General features: G+C 38.3%; 2 protein-coding genes across 4 annotated transcripts; both read right to left on the bottom strand.

The window, feature by feature from the left end:
* Positions 1–796: 796 nt before the first annotated feature.
* LOC111325423 (uncharacterized) lies at positions 797–17,507 on the bottom strand. 3 transcript variants are annotated; one of them, XM_022929226.2, is made up of 20 exons: positions 17,359–17,507; positions 14,011–14,156; positions 13,384–13,449; positions 12,644–12,904; positions 12,301–12,339; positions 12,017–12,055; positions 11,765–11,863; positions 11,220–11,318; positions 10,559–10,660; positions 10,306–10,383; positions 8,079–9,962; positions 6,944–7,606; positions 6,408–6,551; positions 5,131–5,232; positions 4,887–4,988; positions 4,492–4,581; positions 3,876–4,031; positions 3,274–3,513; positions 2,668–2,835; positions 797–2,498 (listed from the first exon to the last, which is right to left on the bottom strand). In XM_022929226.2, exons 2-20 carry the CDS (start codon positions 14,072–14,074, stop codon positions 2,098–2,100), a joined length of 4,797 nt encoding a protein of 1,598 aa, XP_022784961.2. In that variant the 5' UTR covers positions 14,075–14,156; positions 17,359–17,507; the 3' UTR covers positions 797–2,097. The 3 variants fall into 3 exon arrangements, with proteins under 3 accessions (XP_022784961.2, XP_088593041.1, XP_088593040.1); XM_088736915.1 differs by lacking the exon at positions 11,765–11,863; XM_088736914.1 differs by lacking the exon at positions 4,492–4,581.
* Positions 17,508–18,451: 944 nt separating this feature from the next.
* On the bottom strand, positions 18,452–23,688 carry LOC111325407 (uncharacterized). The gene is made up of 2 exons (XM_022929211.2): positions 22,112–23,688; positions 18,452–19,651 (listed from the first exon to the last, which is right to left on the bottom strand). The coding sequence occupies exon 1, from the start codon at positions 23,396–23,398 to the stop codon at positions 22,139–22,141; it is 1,260 nt and encodes a 419-aa protein (XP_022784946.2). The 5' UTR covers positions 23,399–23,688; the 3' UTR covers positions 18,452–19,651; positions 22,112–22,138.
* Positions 23,689–25,794: the final 2,106 nt, after the last annotated feature.

Here is a 25,794-nt window from a genome sequence, read left to right on the forward strand (position 1 = left end):
GCGCGCTTGCGCACTAAGTACTGAGAAACTAGTGAGGCCAACAGGCCCTTGTTGGCTGCTGCCGTGGAGTTTCACAAGACACGCTCAATTCTGCGATATTATAAGCACCTAAAGGTTTAAGATTTAACTCATATTCATAAACAAATTTAAAACTGGTTTGTGTCCGTTTGTGTTTCAGACAAATACAAAATATTTTAATATTATTGTGTTAAAACACAACATGGGAACGTTCACTCGGGCAAGCAATCTACATATGCAAAATAAAAAGCCAAAGCCAAAGCTCTTTGCGGTGAACCTTGGTAGGTAATGCTAGGTACTGACTGCTACAGATTTGCCTCAGGAATCATCCTATTTTGATTATTTGGAACCATTGCATGACGGTGACATGTTTTGGTATCGGCTAGCCACGTGGCCACAAGACACCCAAAAAAACTTGGACAACATTAATTAGCAACTACATGAATTATGCACTCGAAACTTCGTTCAGCGCAAATCATCCTTGCAAGAAGGTGGAAACCGGCCAAAGACTCTGTGCCTATTCCGTTTGGAATAGCTCTAAACCGCTGTTAATTTCCATAATGTTGCCTCTCCCAGTGAGATTTTGCATTATTTTCTCTTGACGTTCTGAACCTGTACTGATAGACTTAGAAGTTATTGCCTTCTCTTCCTTTCAATTTCCTTCTCCGTCCTTTCCCAATTTTCAAGAGGAAAGCAATTCTCCGGAGTTTGAGCGCACTAACAGTGCGCCTCTTACAGCGATAAAGTAGGAAACCAAATCAATAAAAAAGGGGAAAAGTTGTAACGATCAAAAATGTATTTTATTACAAAACTTTTCAAAGTGAGATTACAAAAACCAATATTCCCGACAAGGCCACTATCACGCTACTTGTACCAAAATGCCATATTTACATCGTTTGTTATCTATTTTCCATTGCTTTTCATTAGGATTGTACAAGGGGCTTCAAGAAGTTACGTCACAGCTTGTGCAGCTCAAAAGTTTAGCCTCAAGGTTCAAAACTTGTCCGGCATTTGCAGTCATTGCAAATCTTCATCATTCTTGATCACCATCTTTCCTGATTGGTTTTCTTCACATTTGGTGTTTTTTTCTCTTACCAAACCAATAGTTTTCTGGTTTCTTTTTTTTTTTTCCAAAACTTCGTTCCCAGCCTCGTAAAACACCTTGTTAAGTAGCTAAACGTATTTTGACGTAGCTTCGGTAAGCAATCACAACGGCAACTAAACATTTACAAACCTACATCAAACCTGGAGATTCAGTGAGTGGCCACATTCTTTTTATGTCTCATGAATTCTTAGCTGATCATGCAATGCCAGTATATATTTCAAATTTGAAAAAAAAAACGCGTTTTTATTAGGGGCTCACATCTTCAAAAAAATGGTTGAATGTATTGATTTAGTTTCGCATTTGTAAAGCCATTTTTCGATCTCGTTTAATATTTTTATGTTTGTGTTTTCCTTTATCCGGTTCAAATATTTATAATTGAAAAATGAAAAAGAAAATCCGACTTCGTCGTGGAAAGAAAACCTGTTGAGTTTCGCCGCACTGTTTCAGTGCCTCGTTCATTTTCCCTTCTACAATCGACTCACCTTGTCAAACTACTGCTATTTACATTTACATATACTCTTATTTAAAACGATCTCCCAGTGTAAGAAAACATGAAATGGAAGACAATATAACTTAATTAAAGACTTTGTCGGAACACAAGCTAAACAATTTTTAAATGGGTCTAATTACGAAACAGCTTTCTGTGAATTTTTAGGCGACCTTAATTGGGATAACCCTCTTTTTCTCCCACCATGTATTTGGTGATATCTAAAAGAAGGTTATTTGCTTAGGAACTTAAGCAATCATCGGGGCGACGCCGTCGAAAATGCCTATTACAAAATGAGCTTGCATTGCCTCTCCGTCTCTAATGGTACCAGCGCTTCTTACAAGCATGAGATGTGAGGCAGCTTTGAGTTTTAATGAGAGACGAGCTTTGCTTAAGTTCCCTCACGAACAATTCTGATGACTAAGGATATTTCGGCAAAAACAGATTGATGCAATCATCAATTTCAAATCCTAAAAGAATTTCTTTTTTAAATTTCGAGGATAAGTTGTCTTCTTGTACCGCCATCTATTTCTGCGCTATTGATGGGTAAAGTTGACTCTGTAGGCTGTTGCTTGGCAACAAATTCTTTGGCAGGCAAAATATCTTGATTTACATCTCTATACCGGCTAACGCCTTTGTATTCTACAGCTGTTGGAGGGCCTGGATCTAAGTTTAGAGCCCCATCAAGTATCTGGTGTTCTGGTGGTTCTGACACAACAATTCGTTGGAGCTTTCTGTGAGGTCTTTCCTGGAGATTAGAGCTCTCCAGTAGATCCTTGAGAGAAAAGCGTTCACAGTGGTCTCCTTTGAAAAAGGTCGGGCATCTACAAGTGTTCCCTTCTAAGCACCTTCCACCATTTTGACATCTTGGAATGCACGCTGCTGAAACTATGATAACAGAAAAAGAAATGAAACCTTTGGAGTTTTGTAAGAGTGCAAAGGCAGCCCCTATGTGCAATACCTTTCAGACGAATATAGGCTTTCAAACACTACAAAAAAACTAAAGCCTCCAGCCAGCAAAGGCTGGTTATTATACCATAAATAAGCTCTTACTGACCTCCATCCGGGAACAAGTCCGCCTTGTTGTTTGGTACTATAATGTTCACTATGGGGCGCACCACCGCGTGAGCCTCGGAGGAGGGCGATGATTGAGCTCCTCCACGCAAACTCAGCCGGACAGTATCTTGGGACTTCCCTTGGTCTTCATTATCGAGACGATTTTCAACTGAAATCAAATTTTTTTAGTAATAAAATGAGATTTCTTTAAATTTGCCTTAGTGGCCGAAAAGCGAAAGATGCATTAAGATCGTTTTGGAAATGTTGCTTCCTTTTAAAATTTGGAATGATCATCAAAAGGTGACTTCGGCAAAGATCATTTCGATGCTCGCTTGTCTCATTAGTAAACCATGAGTCATTTTTGATACGAGATATTTTTGTTTAACTGTATACTTTTTATCTTTAACGGCACTGCTATGATTAATATGCCCAGTAACCCATATTGAGATACTTTCGTGACTCTCATTGTAACGACAGCCACAGTTCTAACTTGAATATAGTGCGTGATCTTGGCTTCTACAGCTGGTTAAAATGATAAAAAACGGAAAGATTCATGAGCTTGCTTTTAAAATTGTAATCACATATAGATTAAAAAAAGTTTACCTACCTCTGGTCTCTTGTTCGCCGTCTATTTCATGAATGGAATGAGAAGGTTTGTTTTCGTGGTCTGCTCTTTCAGAGAAGAGAGAGGAAATTGGTATAACAATCTTTTCGGGATTTAATAATTTTGGAGCCTCGTCTTTGGAAACATAGACATTGGTTTGCTGGCTGTGAACTGGATGCTTTTCGTCAGGCTCGGATTTTATGGAAGAGTGTATAGTGGTTGGCATAGTCGGCCTAGGGACTTCTGCAAAGAGACCAGAACACCTTTGAATGTGTGACAGAACGAAGTTTAGGACGGTAAATCTCCCATAGCTTCCCTCCGGGTACGAAGAGTTCAGTTTTGTATGTGACATTGACCCAGTTTTCATTGACCCAGTAATAAAAAAAATTAATTTTTACACCAAGGAATACGGATGTTATATTTTCTTAAAACAAGGTGTTGGAATTGCATATGTTTGAAATGTGCTTCAGAACGCACCAGATCTAGACGCTTCATGTTGTCATGAGAAACACAAGTGTTCACTGAGTTTCAGTTTAAGAAGCTTCCATCTTTTGAAGAAAAACTTCACACACTAAATATAAAATCACAATTCCGATTGTTCTAACCTGAATTTTGTTCTACGACCAGGAGGCGCTTCGCCAAGTCTGCCATCGCTGTCTCCAAAACTATAACCTCGCTCTCCAGCTTTGAAACCTTTTTCTCCAAATTGTGAACTTTGTCATCATTGTGGATTCCGTAAACATAACTCGAACCCCTTGGCCCTAATGTGTTAGAATATCAGGAGATGTGTCAAGTTGAATTCTGAATTATATTCAGTAAGGTGGAGGTCATCTTGACTATTTAGTCCTTTGATGTATATTCGAGATCCCCATTTTCAAGTTCATAAGTAGCTTGTCGTTTCACATCTTGTAGGAATCACTTCATTGCAGCTATTTACATACCTCTTTAAACATTAAAACATTGGTACCCACAGTAGCTAATTGTAGCGAGTTGTAGCGGATAGAATATTGCCTAAATGGTTTCATCCGTTAGTCAAACAACAAGTCACGCTTCAAGTTTGGATCCAGTCAGTTGTCTTAGAATTGTACCCCCACTCGACAAATGTTCGAGCCTTAACCGCCCATATGAGATGCATTTAGCAAAACAAAAACGTCTTGCAACATCAAGTTTGAAGTAAAATTCTGCCGGATACATCGCGCTCGCGAAAAAGAAAATCAGTACCTTGTACAATCTGTTTAATGCTGTATGTATTGTCGTCGTTTGAAGTCGTCAGAAGGGAAGTAGGAGGGGTTCGAGATGTCAAGACTTCAACTGTCAGTTTAAGATGATTGATGGATGTCAGTCTGCGTCGTGAATGCTATTTAGCGTTTGCTATGAACGCATAAGCGTTACCAAAATTCCAATGTAACCCCATTTACGTTACGAGTTAAATATCATAATTACGAAAGCGAAGACGGAATTTTTACGAGGACATATAAGTCATGGATAAAATGAGATGTGAATAAAAGAATGAAAGCATAAATAGATTAATGATTGAATTAAAATGAAAATGGACTAGGCGAAGAAAATAGAAAATCGGCAGAAAATAGAATGATGATGATCTTTTCAAGATTTACCTTGCTGAGTTTTCGATGATTTTTTTTCCTCCTTTGCTGGAGTTTGTTTCATTCCGGGAGAACTACTCTTTAATTTACTGGACGAAACTTTGTCATCAATTCCTGAAATTTTTTGCAAACAAAAATAAATAGATATATCTATTGTGTAGGTTTGTTTGGCTCATCGTATTGACGTTTAGCATAGGTGATTATTGATTTTCTACTCTACAATACCTCTTTATTTTTTACAACTCTCGTGGTTTACCTTGATTAGGTTTCAGTGATTTTTCATTCTCTTTCGTTGGACTTTGGTCACCCACAGATGAGTTACTCTGTTTTTTCCTGGGCGGAGCGCTTTCGTCAATTCCTGAAATTTTTTTTACAATATTACGAACACATTACTGTTAAGCCCTTTTGGTCCATCAGTTTGACGCTTAGTTTTGCTGAGTAGCATTTTCGGTGTTTGAAAACGCCGTTGATGTGCAGACTGAAGCCTTAATCGGAGAAATAATCTCCGTACGTTTTCAAATTATCTGGATACGTGAGGACAGGGGCCTGCTGCATGTTATCTATCTATTTATTATTTATTTATTTAAGGATTTGTACAAAGTACTGGTATATAAACAATAGGACATGAGTCCCCTACTAGGTTTTTATACCAACCCAACCCTCAAAAACTAAGCATCCTATCCCCTCTATCCCCTCTATACCCTCTATCCCCTAAATCTAATACACTTACACAAAAAGAAGACAATAAATAGAAACTAACAGCTACAAACCAAGTGGGTATTTATCCGACAACATTTAGGACACATTATTTTAAAAGTGCGATAATTTTCGCCATCAAAGACATTTAAGAGTCTGTTAAAGTAAAACTCCTTAGGCTTGCGCTTAAGAGAGCCAAGGGACTCTGACTGCCTAGCATCAACTGGAATATTGTTCCACAAGGGGATAATTCTAATGAAATAAAAGTCTCGAAAAGTAGATGTTTTGCTCATATCTAGTTTAAAGGGAAAAGCTGAGCATCCTAGGCGAGTGTGACTGGTAACAGGTTATCACCACAGATAGTGCTATACTCATGCGGCAATCTGCTTTTCCCTTGCGGCAACCAACCCGTACGGTCAGGAATAAGGTCGGAAAAAAAAAATTAAATAAATACTGATGATTTTGACATTTTTTCTTTTTCTCTGCAGATTGAGCGGGTGGAAGGCCGGGGTAAATGGATGTGGAATTTGAAGGGACGCAAGGCCTATGAAACATTGCAGATGAAGTTTCTTCGTTTATACCTTTACGCCGACATGCCACTTTGTCACATATAGGAAAAGGCACAATAACGAGGTTAGGTGGATAGAAATTAGAAAATAATTCATTTTAGATCAATCAAGTTATGTAGCAAAGAACTCTGCCACTTTGTAGCTTTAATTGTGTTCGAAGGAGACCTTCGAATAGTAAGAGAGTTCTCTGTCAACGCGACGTTCGAAATCTGAGCAATGATGTTTTAAACGGGGATCCAGGAGGAAATAGAAGCAAAATACTCCTTACTGTTGACTGGTAATTGGTGATCTTTCGACTCCGTAGTGCTAGGAGGCTGCTCCGTAGTGCTAGGTGGTCGCTCCTCTTTGGTTTTCCGTGAGGCCTGAGAATCTTGGTGCGATTCTTGTGACATCTTCATCATGTTAAAAAGCTCTGGAAAGGGAAAAGAGGAGACTCGAAAACCTGCACCACATTGAGTAATAATCAGTTTTCGTAAAAGTTCTATAAAACTTGCTTAGAAACAGATTTCATTCCAAAAGAATTAAATCAGCTCACGGGCTAGATGGCCCACATCCAACACTCGGTACATATCCATCTTCCTGGGGTAAAGAGAGTCACTGTAAGGGTCTGAGCGTCATGTCTAAGAACATAGCACAGTGATCACAAAACAACACAGCAAATGCAGCACAGAGACCCGCCCAGGGCCGGAGCCCAGACCTTCTGATCCGAATTCCGGTGCACTGATCGTGGGGGAGCTCTGTGGAAGCTGGATATCAATTATTTCCTGTTCCTCTTATCTATTGTGATATGAAAAGAATGATTACCATGTTTGGTATCTTTTTGTGGTGGAACACTCTCCAAGTCAGCCCTGCTTGGTTGCTTTGACATCAGCTCCGGTTTACCAAGTTGCTTGGATTTGGCGTCAGACACTTGATGAGGCGAATGAGATACTTTATGTTGGACTATCCCACGATTCGAAACATGCTTTGAATGGTGTTTAACTGCCTTGATCAGTAGATCTGATGTTGTAGTTTCTAGATCTTGATTAGCACCACTTCCTGGGCCATGTTTTGCATCATTACCTGAATCACGTGTCACACTACCTCCCGAATAATCTTTGGAGCCATTTCCTGATTCATACGTCACACCTTTTCCTGGACTTTGTGTTACATGTGTTTTTACTGGGCCATTTGCTGCATTTTCTCTATTTTCATTTTCGGGTTTGTCAGATTTTTCTTCGTGACTTACCAGAATCTTCTTAGAGAAAGATCTGCGATGTTTCTCCTCTTTATTTGTTTTAGAATTTCCGTGCGAATGCTGAGTATCATTTACATTGCTCTCAGAGCCTGTTTTATCCTTGCTCTCAAGCTTAAAGTCAGGGGCATGTGAGGACGTTTCTTTAACACTTGGCTCCCCGCTCTTTAGGTCAGGTTTGATCTCAATATTCTCTGTGTTTTCTAATGATTTGCTTTTTTCATTTGTCTGATCTGCAACAAATTGAAATTAGCAATAAGTCCTCTATTTTGCGTAAACATAATCAAGATTTCACGAAGCTCAGTGATACTGGCAATTTAAAGCAAGGAGTCGGAAGCGAAACAAAGAGAAGCGGAAAACAGAAACAATAGTCATTTGTATGTCTAAACAGGTTGTGATCATGAGTAGACCGCGAGTGTTTTCCGTAAAGAGACCAATTAAATGACGTGTGAAAGAATTCCAGGAGGGGGTATCTGCACTAGCGTCTCACCGGTATATGATGACATGACAGGTTGTTTTATAATTAAGAATTACCAATGAAATTCTCTTGACAAAGAGTTTCCCCGCCCTACACTCCCCAGCTACGCCCCTGTTAACCGCTGTCCATTGCCCACAGCCGCTCTGGCTTTTCATTTTATTCGTAGTAATGGATGATAACGTTAGCCTGAAGTAAGTGAGGAACATATGCAACTGTGGTTGGCATACCTTTTTGCGTCTCACTGTGATTGCCCACTGAATCCTGTTTGGTCTTTTCCTCCTTAACATTTCGGATGGTTCCTTTCGAATTTCCCAGCTTTTGCAACGTCACAATGATCTTCTGTTGTGACTCATCTGCTGATACTGAAGTGGCTGCACCTCTCTGCGTTTCCTTCTTTAGAGCACTGCTGATGCTATCCACCAACTTTCCTTGAGAATTTTGTTTCATTTGTTTCTTGTTCTTAATTTTAACAATAATCCTTGAATTGTTATCAAGAGTTCTTTGCACATCTCCAGGGGTAGCTTTTTTGTATTTTGCAATTCCATCATTTTGTGAATTACTTAAATGATCTCTTTCAGAGTTTGTGACGTTTGCCCTATCGATAAAGATCTTTTCTTTGTCAAATGTTTGTTTTTTCGTTGAAGCAGTTAGCGCTGCTTCACTTGTAACTTTGGATTCTTCAACCTTTTTTTTAGACGAGTCTAACCTTTTTTGATCTGTGAGGAAGTTTGTAGAGGTCAGTGATCCAGATCTTTCTTCTTTTCTCTCGAAGTTGATGGTAGAGCTTTTTACTTGCTGGCGTACAGAATTATCATCTGTGCCTTTACTCGTCAACTCAACGGGATTGGTTTCATTTATTTGACGTGTTTTCAGGTTTGCAACGACGTTCTGTTGCATAGAATAAATATCAGTGCCTTTATTTACCTTGTGAGTTTCCGTAGCCTTTACATTAACATTTTGATTAACAGTATCATTTGCTTTGTTCACTCCTGATGCCCCTTCTTTTCTATTCATCTTTATAACTATATTCTCGGATTTCGCTGACTGAGGTGTTTTTGTTCTTTTTCGCAATGCATCGGAGATAGTTGTTCTGTTGTTCCCAGTAGGCCCTTTTCTTGAGCTGTTTTTATCCCTTTGAAGATCAGGTTCTTCATTTGTTTGATTTCTCTCGCCAGTAAGAATTTTTTTTCCGGTCGGGTATGTCTCTTTGTGCTCTTCTTTAAGAGCTGAAGTTGACTTGCGTAAAGTTGACTCTTCTAGTGAATCAGTTTTAGAATTAGACTTCTGGTGTAGAGGAGTGTTAGATGTGTTGAGTTTTGCTGGTAAAGCAGTATTGCCTCTTGTTTCCGGACCAATGACATTAGAGAGAGTGGTTTTAGGATCTGAAAGTGAGGTCTTATTTCGATTAAAAAAACTTATTCTCATTGTTTCCAACATTTTAGCTTTTCCAGTCTTTTTTACTCTTTCTTTCTCGCTTAGTGATGCGTTTACCTCATTTTGACTGACTTTCCTCTGGGGAAAGAAACTATTTGAGTCGTTTTGATCTCTCACGTTATCGTTTGTCGCCTTAGTGATTGCACTTGATTGCGCATGCTCAACTGCTGGTTTTTCGCCTTCCAAACGCAATTGCTTCCTTCCGCTCTGTGTGCTGTTGTCAGTGCCGCGTAACTTTACTACAGAGCGACTTTTATTCCCTCTTCCTAATGAGGGACCACTTGACTTCTCGGAAGAGTTATTTTCTCCTTCTCGCACTTCAATCTTCTTAAGATGTTGCTTTCCTTTCTGTGTCTCTACCTTACGAGCGTCAGATTTACTTCTCTCTGTATCCTTGTTAATTGTCACCAAGGTTCTATTAGTACTCGATCTTTGTTCTTTACCTTTTGATAATGAGACAGGAAGTGTTATTTTCGGCACCGAAGTAGAACGAGTTTGTGACTTTTCCCGAATGGAAGTGACGTTGCTATTTTCTTTATCCTCTAACGTTTTCTGGATCACAAACGTGGTATTCTCTACTGAATTGTCAGTCTCAGGTTTTAGCTTTGGTTTAGATTCATTCATGTTCCTCTTTAAAAACGACACCTTTACTTTCTCTTCTGATGGCTCCTTGAAGGCTGAAAATGAATATGTATATACATGTAAAAAACAATGATCATTGTATGGAAAAGAAGCGACAGGTGCTCTAATCTGAAGTTTATTTGGTAGAATAAAGGGCATTATTATTCAAATGTGCGATTTTAGGGAATGAAAGCTAATATATGTAGTCTTATGCTTTAATGCTTATCACATTGACGCGACCGGGGCTTGGGCCGAGAACTCTCGATCTGCTGACCATTAGGCAACGACGTCTCCCACGAGGAAACAAGCTCGAAAAAGATGCAGTTAGAGCAAAGGTATGGGACAGATTTTTAAGAACAGATATATTATCTGCCTCTCACGCATAGAATTTCAACTTACGTTTCGTTTGAGACGACTTCCTCCCTGTATTCGAAACGTTTTTGATAAAATCAATACTAACTTTTTGAACCGGTAGATCTGAAAATCAAAGGTAACTTAATTAATGAATTTTCTGGATTCAGTTGATTTGACATTCGGATTAAAAAGTCATGTTCATTTAAATCCCATGAACGGGAATAGTTTTAGATGTTTGAACAATGGTTAAAATTTCCTTAGATTAAAAGGGAAGGGTAAGCTTTACTCAAGATTTTACCCGCTTGATGGTGAACTGTGTCTGTTCTGTGCTTCTGTTCGGGTTCTGTTGAACCGTCGTCTTTATCCAAAACTGCTGACCCACTGCTGTTCATGCGCACATCTGTTATTAATCATGCATATTTCAGGTTATTGGAATCACCTCACTAAGTACTGCGATCATTTTTTAAGGGTAAATGGATAATGGATTATGGAATGTGCATAGAAGTTGCTAAATGCAAAACTATTGTATATTCAATTTCCTTTTTAATTTCCTTCCTTCCAGTTGCAGAGTACGGCATTGTACTTACTCTTAAATTGATTCTAGCCTATGATTTCGTAGGTGTAAAGCGCATGTATGACATCATCAATGGCAATTTTTGTTATCTTGATGTAATAAAACAAATGCCGCCCATGTTGCCGTGCACTTGTTCAAGATTTATCACTGAAATGTCAGCTACTTTCTTTATTCTTGACTGTTGATATCATATGTGATTTTTTTACGTTACATTCGTTCTGAAAGATAGACTCATTTTTTTTTAAACGTAATAGCTCTCTTTAAGCAATTTCGAATGGTCTTTCAATGCAGTAAGCAACGGGAAAGTTGCTCCGAGACAACATCGAGGATACTTCAGGCAGCATACCAAAAAATGATCATATATATATAATTGTGTTGGACGTACCAATTGTGTTGTTCAGCATTTTTCCAAGTTTCTGTGTGATTGCTCTTCCTGTGTTGTGCATTATATCATTCACGATGGAATGCATCACTACTTTGGCTCCTGTTTTTTTTTTTTATTCCAATAAGAATTTAAATGCAATTCTGTCAGTAAAATATTCAGAATTTAATTCAGTAGAATTTAAGCAAGGCGTCAGATTACAGCCACAATTACCATTACTTCGTTAACTTATAACCGTCCAAAACAAAAAAAAAAAATTCTCATTTATCAAACGATGTTGATTTTCACGATTTTCCCGTTATTTATAACGGATCAAAATCATGCTTGAGGTCGAAGTTAAAGGCGGAAGGCTTAAGTACGCTATGCGCTAGCATCACTTTGGATCATATTCGTTTTGCATTATTGTCTGCATATGACGAAGTCTGGCAAAGTTTGCAATTTGTCGATTGGTACATGATATTTGTTAAATAGAGTTTATCTCGTGATTGTAGTCGTTACTCCGTGCTGTCGTTGAGTCTTATCGGAGGAACGCAAGTGATCCTACCTACCTTTTGCTTTCCAAACTCTCCATATTCTATGCATAACTGATATCCAAAGGCCACTAAGTTGTTCAAATGTTTTGAAAGCAACGCCTAAGCTTTCAGGGCCTACGTTTAAAGAGAAAAATTACTGTCAGGTGTTACAGCTTATTAGGCTTACTGGACTGAGAGAATTTTATTCCTCGTGCTTTACCAGTGTTGTCTTATGCAGGCAATAATGCGGATATCCGAAGAAAAGGTTAAAAAGCTAGTTTTCCTCACCTGATCTTAGCTTTTTGGTAAACTCCTGATCTGACTTGGCTGTGAAAAAAATAATCGAGCAATAAATTTATGAAAGTGATATTCGTAAGGGCATACTATAGAAACGAAGATAAAACTTGTTTCGGCTTCCGTTGCTTTCTTCTTGGTAAGATCACTTCGGCTGATGTAAATTTTGTGTCGATTTAGTTTCCACACAAGATCGTTTCCGCACAAAATAAAGTCCAGTTCACAGACGGCACACTTTTTAAATTGAAAATAAGATATTTCTTTAATTATAATCTCACCCTTTTTTAGCCTTTTCATCACATCAATTGCTTCGCCAACTGGAACAAAAAGAAGGGTATGTGGTTATGGTAGTTTAAACATATTCAAGGTTATTGAGATACATTGTGGCCTTTTGATAAAAAGGAGCGATGTTTAAGTTCTAAACTGCACATGCTTGAGGGCACACAACATTCTACATTCAGAGACTTTAACCTCAGATTAGCATAGCTGTGTAAGTTCAATCAGGCAAAAGCTTCGTTAATTTCCATCCAGGCCATCTTAGGTCTGAAACACTCTCTAGTCTGATGTAACAATTGCAATCATCACGATATTTCTTTGGAACATGAAAATGTAATGACAAACCTTTAGAAAGATCCATTGAAGAACCAGCATCCTCGTTGGTGTTCTCTTGGTATCCACTCTTTTCGGAGTTGTCGTGTGACCATCCGTCTTGTCGGGATCCTCCTTTGTCTTCACCAACACCGGAGGTAACAAAAATCCTGTTAGAGTGAGTTTGCGAGATTCTCGGATAAAATTTAGGCTGTCCGTCATCTTCGCCTTTGTCAGTTGAACTTGAACCAGAGTCAAACCCGGTGAAGTTATCATTCTCACCAGTACTGGTATCTGACAGGTATTGAAGATAAAAAGCAATCTGAAATCAGCATCTGCTTCTATCACTGACACTCAATTTTGACAAAACTACAATTTTACCACAATTGGCAACAGTGTCACAATTTGATTGGCCAATTTTCCGCTGTCGATTTGTGAATCGTTCCATGAGTCCTTCTAGTGAAAGGCGTCATTTCTCGGTTCATTTAGTTTTTAATACACATTTTTAAGTCGCATTGTGGCGTTATAACATGGCCTATTGGAAGAACCTTGTTACAAGTTAGGATATACTCAAGTTCACACAGCAACTAGGTGGACAATCAGACCACCCGTGATGAAGGCACTAGACAGAAGTGTCGAAACGTTGGGTCGATGAATTGTAATTTCGGTTACATTCATTAAATCTATAAACCAGAGTAGTATCAAAACATTTCTGTTTGTTACAAATTGTTAAGAATTTAAATCTGCAAGACTTTTGAAATTTCAATTCTTACCGCCACTTCCACTCCAATCACCCTGGTCCCAGGATCCCTCACCACTGATGTTGTCAGCGTTATATTCTATAAAAACCAAAATAAAACTCTCACATTAAATGGTCGGAACCCAAGTGTAACAGGTGATCGTGTAGGCCGGGCAAAAGGAGTCATGGGAATGACTATTGTTGGCGCTATGGACTCTGACGTTTCGACAGCCTAAGCATCACTATCAGAGTCAATGGACTTTTTTTGCAAGGAATTGTGTACACTAGAAAAGGTACAAAGAAACCTTTTTTTTAAGTCGAAAGTAAATTTTTTTACTATTGATCCTTTTGTTTATTTATCCCTCGTTTTGACCATAGAAACTAAGTATGCAATTGGCTTCATATGGCGTAATTAGTAGTGAATTAGTTTCTTAGTGATGTCAATAAAATGACATGTAATGGTTTCCATCACATGTCATTTGAGCTTTCGGAATCCAAAAATTTAAATCATAACTATGCCTTTCTGTTCACGTCATTAAGTTCATTGAGCTTTTGATGGACAAAACCGGTCCAGTGGTCGAGATCTTAGAGGCAGCTCCATGTTTCTTCTGTTTATTCATTTCTTTGTTTTCATTATGATAGTTTTTAAATTCGGTCTTACCTTCACAACAGCCTAGTGCCAGTCCTTGTATGATAAGGAGCAACAAGATGACATAGAAGTTCATCACCTCTCCTGCTGTGGGTGGAACTTCCCCCTGAAGGGTGGTTACATGAATGAATTTTAAGGAAGGGAAATGTCCTTGGAATCTGGGAAAACGAAAAAAAAAAAAACAAATAAATAAACAAAACAAATTAGACCTGTGTTTCGTATTCCCTAACTTTTATATATCGCATCACACTTGGGACTCAGGAAAGATTTTACTAGTAAAATTTTTGCTTTAAGAATTTTCTCTCTATCCACTTGACTACCTCTCCGTTAAGTGGAAAGAAATTTTTACAGAGGTGTTGAATGGAGGTGGCCCGTGCGGAAGCCTTAGCCGATAAAATTGTTTCAGGTCATTTCCCTTAGGCTAGGGATGTAAATTTACTGATTTCTCAAGATCTGCATAGTGTTTTCATCAGGGCTATGACATCCTAGAGAGAGCGTGTTCCCCACCTTTAAGCTTAGGACTATCTGCAAAAGCTTGTGAGAATATTGGAGGTTCAAAACGTAAATCTTTTCGATACGCTTGGAAGGTCCTTGAAACATAAGTAAACTTATTTAACAAAATTCTTTTTCATTTACATGCGGATCAATAAATTTTACTCTCAGCAAAAAAGGCTAAAGAGGAGAAACGTATCCCTTCTAGAATGAATGGTGTGTGGCCGGTAAAACGAGGTGCTTTGTTTGAGCACTTTTTGCGTCTCAGTTTGTTTGCAGCTTAGAACAAAAACAAACTAAGAGCATTTCATTATGATAATTATGATTAAAATGTTTTTCACCCTAGTAGCATATTTGTAAAATACTTCATAAAGAATTCGGTCATTGGTATCAAGTTATTTTTAGACACAGTTTCTTATCTAAGAGCCTCTTGGCTGGTCAGTAATGAACTCTTCGATCGTTGTATTTTTTTTTTTACCGAAGAATGTATGAAATGGAAACTTGGCAATTTCAGCCATGATGATTCATCTTACTCACAGTGTTTCAAGAGGTAGAACGGGGTCAATCTCAAACCTAAAGAATACTCTTACGATTTGTGATGGCACCTCAGTACAAAAAGTTCCAGTGTTTCTCCAGATTGCAGTTGAGGTTCAGTCGAGAAAAAGGCGAATTATTGCGATCCACTGTGACTAACAGGAGTGTCTTTTGCAAATTCCTTTTGCAGGCCTCGCTACATAACCTAACTTTTATCTTCTGATTTAAATTAAGTTTCTGTGTTCCGGAATATTTATAGAGTTAATTTATTTGATCATCCATGAGTGAAATAACACACTGATTCTTTTATCCGGTCATTCTCGCAAACAATGGAACCCGTGGACACCAGTTGCTTTGCAGAGTTTCACGAGTAGTTCTATCATCCGTGGATTTGAGATCGTGTGTCTTATGACACCGTCAAAAGATCCATAATTTTCTCTGAATTTGATTCGGAGTTGAAAAAAAGGCAGAGTGCTTACTTTCGTTGAATGCTACCAATTTTAGCCGGCTATATATTTAACATTACTTTTTAAACGAAGACATCATTACATATCCTACAAACTCGAACTTAGTATAAGGCGTATTTTTGGTTTTATCAACTCAGTTGATCTTGTAAATTGGCGTATTCACATTACCAATTCAGTTGATAAAACCAAAATGGCCTTGTTACTCCCACCGACACAGCACCGCGGTTTCTTTAGAAACTTACTCTCTTTGGTATAAGGCATAACCTATTAACTCGGCTGTGGTTCAGTTGATAAAGCACTCTATCCCGTGATCGGCTCTGTTTTCTCTTCTGAGTTCGAGTGTCTATATTTCAAGCTTATAGAGATGACATTTTTTTGCACTGACAAATACGCTGAAAGACGTAAAATTTGTGTTTCTTCGTTCGCAGACCGTTAAACCTCGCCTCAGTGATATTGAGATCTGGGCCTCATAGAGATGAATATTGAGTGAAGGCCGGATTATAAAAGTAAACGCAGGTGCTAGAAAATATTCCACGGAAAGATTCTGAGCCTTATTAACCTTATAAAAGCTTAAAATAGTATAGAATGCTAAGTAAAATTCTTATCAGCGAATCACAAGTACAAGTAAACTTAATTGATCAACAGGACAGAAACCACTGATACTAAGAAACGTTTCCTGGAATTACAAATACTGAGGAAAAAGGAAACAGGTTCCATTAGTAATTTCTCGTGAGTACAACCCTTAAAATCTGGCATGAGAAATTATAAAAAGAGGGAAATTTGGAAAGAGCAGGACTCGTGAGATTTTCTGTATAGTGAATTGCTGGCCTCTTCAAAACAGAACTTTGCCTAAAGCTCGACGAACTTGTTTCTCTGCATCCTTGTTTTGGTCTCGCAGAAAGCGGACAATGGTGGAATAAGGAACTATCAACTTATGACATAGATTATAATTGATCCCCGCAAAAAAAAAAAAAAAAAACTTCGTAAAGTAGCTGAACATTTTTCATGTTTGTAATTTGGTATTTGCTATTTACACAGGTATTAATGTCTTCAAGTATTAGCAATAAATCGGAAGTACGTTTCCAAAGCTTTCTTTTGAAGCTCGAGAGTACAATGAACGGATGAATAAGTTTATTTGACAGGTTTAATTAAACAGTTTAAGTCAAAACTTTGACTCAACTGCATTTTCACATGTCATTTGTTCCTTCCTCGCTGACAAAGGCTGCAGAAAGACAAACTCGTATTGTTCCAACGATCCGTCTCGATAGGATTTGAAGATTACTTTTTGTCAGTAAGTTCTCAGCTACATAGCTCGTAAGCACCGACTATGTACTACGTTTTAGCCTTTTGACCTCGGCTCTGTTTTAATTTAGAACTTTGGTACCCGTCATAGGGTATTTATGTTACCATGTGACGTAATTCGTGGACAATCACGATCAGTGATTTTAAGGGAAAGATTGTTTTAGTAAACACTATGTTTCGTTATTGTAAATATGCCAACCACCTTGGTTAGCACTTTGTTTTCCCATCCTAGCGTATCAAAAGAGTGAAAGAATCTGCCGCATCGTAGACTAAACTAGAGTCAGGGAGAGAATCGCTGTCAAGTACCTCACACTGGTTTATTTTGCTGACATGACTGTCATACATCGTTCAAAAGCAAATAAACTAAAGGACATGCATCGTAATGCCAGAAGATCAAATTATCGAGCGAGAATGGTCAAAGAAATGTAATTTAAATTATATGAACTCTGCCAACTTTTAACAAGTCATAAGTACCAGTCGATCAATCATCAGAATCGTTAAAGAACTATCTATACTATATTGAATTCGTTTTCAGTTTAAGGTGATTACACGTCGGCACACCTACCTCTGTACTGAATGATAGTCGCCCTTTTTCCTCTCTTGGGCCTTAAGTATCACAATTCCATGAAAACAAAAATCACTTCGAGAAACTCGTAAACTTACTCATGGGTGGTCAGTATCAACACGGCTAGGTGTTTACAGCGAGCAGTGTACGCATGAGCGGCAGTGTGATTCGAAACGCACCCAATGACCTCAGCAAACTGGTATGGTTTTCTTTGACCCTCTACTGACCCGGCCTGTTCTAACGCATTAAAGCGTCGAATGTTGAGAAAATCTTGGACAAAATATCCACAATGGTTACACGCCACTTGGTTTTCGTGAAATGTGAAGCATTCAGACTCCTTTTCACCAGGCAGTGATCCGCGAGAAGTGTGTCTTGTTCTACTTGGTCATTTATCCAAGCGAAGCGAAGATTTAGAAAGTTCCTCAGAGGGAAATGTCTTTTTTTTTCAGTTTCGGGAACACAATTTCACCGCGTATATAGACGTGTTTAGCAGTTGTCTGACCGAAAGTTCAGAACAATGTCTGATTTAGCCTGATTATGATTATGTTTTGAGGGACGGAAAGATGTTCTTTGGTACCAATATTAAAAGCGTTTATTTTGAATCACTAAGAGCAGTTTAATATTACCAACACCTGTGGTGTGATAACGACGAAACAGGTTAGTTCGCCTGCGCCCTTTTAGTGAAGGGAATGTTGATAATCTCTCAGATATCTAATGTAAATCAGTGCTTAAATTTGTATGGAATCTCAATACGGACTCCGCAGTCTTTTCATGGTTTTTCCTCGTTCGATTGATAGAGGTTGTCTTCAACTGGTCTTATGTACAACCAATTAAAGACAAACAATTGTTCTTAATTTAATTGAGTAAAAAAAGTCATTACACTCAACAATTCCACGGTTTCTACTATTTACAGTCAAAGTTAATTCGACAGGCGATTTAGACAAGAAAAGATAAATAAAATGAAAGTTTGTTTGATGAGGAGTGTTGGGTTCCTTTGCCGAGAATAGTAATTTGGTTTTGTGTGATGTATTAAACTCTGGGCTAAGATGGGTCAATAATACACGATTGATACACAAATACAAAAATAAAATAGTTTTTTAGTTTTAAAAAGTTTTATTTCTTCAAAATATTCATGAAATACAACAATTGCTTAATATTCTCATTAAGTCAGTGTTGTCATCTTTTTCTCTATCAAAATATCAGTTTTATAAAATGTACTGGACCATCATACAAAAGAAAATCCTTCCGCATGGTAAATGTCTTCCAATTGTCGTTGTTAATGCAGTAAATGGTTTGAACCCGGGGGAACACGTGAAAGTGTAGTGCGATCGTCCGGGTGAGTGTAGTCCTGAGAAGGACTGGACTGTTGTCGGTAGTGATGACGTTTCGAAAACCTGTGCGGAAGTCCGTACTTGACTCTGAGGATGACTTCCGCACAGATTGTCGAAACGTCAGTCATCACCACCGACAGTCCATCTTAGGACTACACTCACCCGGACGATCACACTACACTTTCACATGTCGTTGTTAATATTTTTGGTCCCAGCTGAAGATCACATATGATAACTGAAAAAGAGAAATTCTTATTCCTCTTGGTTCGTTGCAGTCCTTCAAAATATTCAAAACAATTAGGTTTTTGACATTATGGTGTTCGAGAATTGGAATTCTTATAAAGGAACGAAGTGGAATTGTGTTCATTTAGACAGCTAAATGAGGGGAAGTGGTCATAAAATCCAGCGGAGCTCTCCATGAGTACTTTACTCTTTCACTCCAAGCAGTGACCGATAAATGCATCTCTATCGGTTCATTTTTTAACAGAAAGGAGCAGAGGACAGGCAAAATATTAACTAGAGGCTTTTTAAAACAAGATTCTCAGGGTTGGAATCATACAAAATGAAAAGCAGACATAATTTCTATTCAGGTATTGGAGGGAAAAGGGTTATGGTCATGGCACGAGATGAAATTGCATGTGATAGGGCTGCATGCTGTTTTCTGATAGGTGAATCAGATGTAGTAGTTGTTCAATGGAAACTGGCCATGCAAGCTCAAAAATCACAGATTTAATGTCTTGTTCTTTCTATCCCACCTTTTTCGTTCGTTCCCACTCCTTTCTTAATTGTGTCCATTCGCCTGACACCGTTCGCTCGCCACCACAGATTAATCCAGTGGTATTTTGAGTGATGCCACTTGTCTTGTGATTCTTGTTAAAATAGATCATATCTCAATTTTCCGTCCGGTTGTTTAAAGGTTTTCTTTTTGTGATTAAGAACAATGTGATGTGAAAAACCTGAAACTAGAGAAAGACACAATGCAAATTAATGAAAAATAGGCACATTGCCAAAGGTACATTTCGATAAATGACCAAAATCCTGGCTATGCATGTAGCCTTGACGTTTTCCATTTTGCAACGAAGCTGGGATAAAGAAGATCTCTGAGTCCCTTATAAAGAATCGAGTCCCTGACTCTTGGATTTTGCGGTCTGGTGCTCTTCTAGTCGCTACCAGTGAGTTAAAGAGAACTCGATGGTAGGTTAGATTATTTGTGGGTTCCTATTTGACATGAATTCTGCCGGTCGCAGGCAAGCATATGCTTAAGTCATATAAAACATCTTTCTTATTCTATCGGAGACCATCACGGAGTTATTCTCCACCTTGGTTTCCTCATTGTGATGTGAATCATTATGTATGTGTACCCTCCACAGGTTCTAAGAGAGTCTGAAAATTTTATTACAACAATACAGACCGTACTGAACTGCATTTCTTATCAGAAAATTTGTCCTTGAACAAGAAATGTTCGAGCGTGAGACCTTTCTTTCCGTTTTACTAATTATGATGACGTATTTGAAGAGGATAAGTGGGTATATTTTGTCAATTGTAAGGCAAGACTATAAGCACGGGAACTCCTGAGAAGATTGCCACTGACAAATGGGGAGGTGGCTGACTTGTCTCTTATTTTTCTTCTCAGTTTGTCAATGATTGGTAATGAAACTGTGAAATTATATGTCTCGCTTGTAATGTTTGTTCATTGATTTTTGTACTTTTTTTATGTCGATCCTTTTCGATCAGAATGATCAAATGAAGACTTCCTCGCGTTTTGAAAATCAAACGAAAAAGTGAGTCTTTCCATAATCTCGACATCTGTTGTTTAGAAACGCTAAAACTTCTGGTGAATCATAAAAACTCTGCAGTTACTTCGAGTAAATCTCAATATGCTCAAAAGCTGGATTTATTTTCACGAACTTCAATGAAAATGATAAGGATATTTCTGTAATTACCACTTCTCTGTAAATTTTAGCCTAAGTCATACAAGATCTCATGAGCGTTACAAAAAAGGCGAATTTTTTTTCAGACATTAAGTTTCTAATTTTAATCAGCCAAGTGGCGTTGAAGGAATAGAAAATTACCTAATCCAAAGATATTACTTTAAGATGTTGATCTTAATTTCGAGACAGATTATAAGGATATCTATGCATGGAAATTAGAAAAAAAAATAGTATCTATGGCATGAGGGGTTTTTTTACCCCCCCCCCCTCTCTCTCTCTCTCTCTCTCTCTCTCTCTCTCTCTCTCTCTCTCTCTCTCTCTCTCAATTTCCACCAAAACAATTACCATCCTAAAGAATACTACAAGACTTTCTCTCACAATTTTTTCTCTGTAAAAATAACGGATATGTAATTATTTCGTGAAACAGAAAGTAAAGTTACTGATTATGAGCGCAATGCCTCAACATGACTGTTGGAAGACCCACTATTCGATTGGCGGAGCAATTATCTTGCATAGATCGATAGCCGCGACAAGATTCTAGCAACACTTCTGCAGTATTTTGTTTCAATCTCTCTGAAGAGTGACCACTGCTACACCTGGTCTTATCGAAATTACTGAGTGACACCGATCTCTTTTGAAAACGTGCTCTCTGTCAACGCTTGGACCACGATAAATCATAACACTTACTCATTGAAATATATGATTCAGGTTTTTCAAAAAAATTTAAATTGATGTCTTGCAAAGCCCTACTCGCACGGCACAACTACTCCTCAAGCCGCAGATCGCGGAGACTGAACTTGTGTTGAATGAACTAACTTTTTCCTGGACTCGGTTTTTTATCAAAAGAAGGATTAATGAGTCACGTAAAAAAAAGGATCATTTACTGATGATTAGCTGGGAAATCGTATTTTGGTTCCTAAATTCTGAAGAGTTATTCAGGCTGCAAAAACTTATTCATTTACAGCACACCTATCAAGCCAAGGCTAGTCTATTGTCACGGCTCTGAAAGCCAACTCATTTATCCTCCTAAAGGTGAGTTAGCTATACTTTTTCTGAATAAAAAATAAATAAATAAAATAAATGCATTGTACTTTGCTTATTATGGGTTGTTTTCCCCGCACTGATTCACGCTGTTTTGTTGAACCCAATGCTATTGGGCAGAGTTTTGATGTTGTAATACAATTAGCTTTAGTGACATAACTTCCTTCTTCACTAAAATCACATTTATGGTTCACCGTCTATCGCATTTATTTTTTCAAAAGTTGAAGTAAAGTAGAAGCAAAATTGCCGAGTTTCAGACGAATTTCGGGGGCAAATCAAACTGGTATTCTCGTTGGGATTATCATTTTCAATCCGCTTTATTACGACAAAAATATCAGGAAATATCTCTAGCATAAAGGTTGTTGTAACAGATGTATCAACATAATTTCTTGATTATAAAGATATCTGTTCAGGAACACCTCAGTGTAATATAGAACGAATCGGACTTACCAGCGGAGGTTCATCAGGGAATCCACTTTAGTTTTCGCCATTAAATGTTTCGGTGTACTGAACATGGGCCTCCTCACATCCGCTTGTCACATGCTTGATAAAAGTTTGTTCCAATTGCTGCCTTTTGTGCTTTAATTTCTCCAGTTCTTCCATTAACCTAGAATTTTCCATACAAAGCTCTTCCACTGTTGTTTCGAGCCTTGATTCACGTATAAGTTTCCTCTGACGGCATTTCCACGCCGCCAGACGATTTTTCCGCCGTTTCTTTTCCGTTTTGATGAAACCCTGAACATCGGGCATTTTGGATGATTGTGACTGGTCGTCTACACTGTTCGGCTCTTGTTTTATGACAGACATGTTGTAGAGTTTTGTGTGAACTGTTAGCCAATGCTTTGGAGTTGGGGTATCCTCTATTATGTGTTGTCCCTCAGAGAGCCACTCGTTATGTGGCTGAAAGTTGTCTTGTGCCGTGTGGAAGCCTTCTTGAAATTCCATGTCGTCTGCAGTTCTGCCGTCGATTTCAAAATCTCCGAAGCCATAGCCATTTGCCGCGTAATCAGATAAAGGCGAATTAGTCGAACAATCATCCGATTCTTCTTCGGAAGAATTTATCAAACAGTCGTTATACTGGCACTGTCGTTGCCCTGAAAATCCCTCCTCTAACGTTTCCACTTTAAACCATTCTGAAACCTCCGTCCCCTCAAGTTGTTGTCCATGTTCTCGTTCAGAAAGAGTTCTACGTGGGTCCTGATATGTTTTGGTTTTGATAGTAGTACCCGTACATTTAACAGGTAAAAAAGTTTCCTGAAAAGATGGCAAACGGAAAGATGAATCAAATCTGTAAGAGATGAAGGTGCATTTCGAGTCATCGTCCACTTTATTTGATTCGTCTATCGTGGGCGTCCGGGTTTTGCTTGCTTCACGCAGTTCCCTTTCCTCTCGCAAACGTTGAAGCGCGTCGGTAAATCCCCTTGCAAACACTTCTTGTTCTGCGGTGACTTTTTGTGTTGAATAATTTTCCTGTGCGGCAAAAGTTGGCGGTGAAGATGTTGACTGTAGTTTTACCGCACAAGAATCAGGAAAGTTTCTCCAAACGATCGTCTCGAGATCCGGCGATGAAATCCCAATATCTGGAGATCTCAAGAGGTCCGAGATATCAAAATCGTCTCTCCTTGCCGACGTCTTGCACTCAGTCGTTAAATTTAACCACAATCTATCATTGTCTTGAGCGCAGGAATTTTTATTTGCTAACAAAAAGCTTTGATCCTCATAAATGGTGGTCTCCATTTTAAATTAAATCACACTAAGAGACGCTCCACAGTTGCGTACAAAATCCGTAAACCACACGGCCTGCTGTGAGGTTTGCTTGTTGAACTGTTTGCCTGAACTTTAAACCAGTTTCGATAGTCTTGATAAATTTGTGAGGTCTCCATTAAAAGGCACGTGGAATTCTATTGTCCCACGGATTTCAATGGAGGTGCGTGGCACAAATCTTGGTAATCCTTTGTCTCAGTCAATCGAACGAGCAAGTTTGCTACACTGTGATTGGCTGATTTCGCCTGAGACAGGTAATGTATTATTTTACCCATATACAGCGGCGTGTCTTTTTTGTTTTGTTTTGGATAGTTCAAGATTGTTTCGTGTGACCTAGAAGTCAAGGGGCTTTCATCCAAATGAATTTATATTTACTTAAATCAATAGCAAGATAATCTCGTACGCCGCACAAAGCTATCGTGAAGGTCATACACCTGTTTTCTTTACCCTTGTTGATGAAGATTGCTCGCAACATTAGTCTGACGATTTCCTTGATAAATGTGTAAAAATGGCTTGAGTTTTAATCTTTTCTTTTAATCTTTGGCAGACCATGATGTGTCCTTTATATATAGTTAATATCATATTGGTTGCTGACAGCCCAGTTAGTTTGCAACGCTTTGTCAGGGTAACCATTGACACTTTAGGTGGCAGCTGTGAACCAATCTAGTACCTGTTGTGTATAATCTTTGTTATAGAACCCCTGCAGTTAATATGGCCATTATTGGCCATAAAAATGGTCGTAAAATGGGTTAATTTACGTAATTATTATATCATTTTGGAGGCGGTGAGGCTGATTGATAAAGACCGCTGGATTTTGAACTCTGAAGTCCCAAGGTCAAATTTCCTTCTCTTTCACTCATCTGGATTTGCAACTGAGTTTCTACTGTTCTGAGTTCAACTCGTTCCCTGCACCTAGTAACTAGTCAACTGGTCTCATCAAACCAGGGAAAATTTCCCCAATTTGTAGACAAAATAGGCTTTAGTTATCTTTTCGCTTCTTCAGCCTGGGTAAGAGAAAGGCATACGTGATACGCGAGTCACTTGTTCACTTTCGGGAAAATACGCCTGCTATGCACGCCAGTCCCCACATTGTTCATAACAAGTTCTTCAAATTTGCATTTTATCGAGCCTTTAAAAGTTGGATCAGTAACTTGTTGTAAACAATAGAGAGTTTTTTCAAACAGCGTATGTTATTCAGGTAGATATTTTGATAGTTCCAGTCATTGTCTATTTTTGTTGTCTGTTTTCATTGAAATCTATAGGTGATCTCTGCAAAGACTGTATTTTCATGCATCGTAAATTGTTTCACAGGAAAAGGAAAACTCTGTACCAAGAGCTTACAAAACTATTAGGGTTTTACTTTCTTGAGAATCCATAATTACGCCTATCCTCCACATATGTTACTCTGGCGATCAAAAAGATACGCGCATTGTTATTGGCCCGAGATTGCATCACAGAAGAAAAAATCACCAGCTCCGCGTGTGCGCTTCCCCATGTGAAACGATTCTTACATCAAAATATAACTGGTGTAGGATAATCAAAAGAAAGTGTGCGTGAAAAGAAACTGGCAAACAATTTACCTGTTAATTATCCTTTTTTGATGTTTATATGATAATTTTAGTTTTACTCGCGCGACATAAAAACCAACTCTTCCCCTTTGGCGAACACGTGTCAACTAAACTTTATTTATGTCAACAGGTAAAGTAAATCCTAACTGGAAAGCGTTCTACGAAGTTTTGGTGTTGTTTTTTTTTTTCTTTGATCCTTCCTTATTCTCTTTCTTTCTTTTGAATATCTCTGTGTTTATAATCAGGTTTTCTTGTTGTTTTTTTTTATACATATTTATTCCGAAAGCGGCTACACTATATCTAACATTGTAATGCTTGTTTGTACATTAACATTTTTTCTCCTAATTTGAGTGGAATCATGTTGGTCTGTTTGATCCTTTTCTATTCTCATGCAAAAATTGGTAATCATTTGCCCAAAGAATGGTGGGAAGGAACATCATCATTGTTCGTGCTCCCCAGAAATATGCTACTCATTTATCAGAGATTCATTTCAGATCTTCATTGATATTCATAACAACTTGTTGAACAAGCGTCAAATCAAACGGTCGATAGGTGAGTGAAGACGTAAAATTATCTCTTTAACTTCTCCATTGAATCTTCCAAAGTTCTTCACGTGAAAAGGAAAACACAGAGTTTCATGCAATTCGTTAGGTAAGTGTATACGTTTATTTGCTCTCGTAATAACTAACACAGTACCGCTTTAACTTCCACTTTCGTTCCCGAGTTAGTTCGTCCTCCGTGTACTCCTTGATAAACAAAATTATCAGTGTTAGGAAACTTCATGCTTACATACTTTATTTG

The sequence above is a fragment of the Stylophora pistillata genome, chromosome 10 (genome assembly GCF_964205215.1).
Source record: "Stylophora pistillata chromosome 10, jaStyPist1.2, whole genome shotgun sequence".
NCBI classification, from domain to species: domain Eukaryota; kingdom Metazoa; phylum Cnidaria; class Anthozoa; order Scleractinia; family Pocilloporidae; genus Stylophora; species Stylophora pistillata.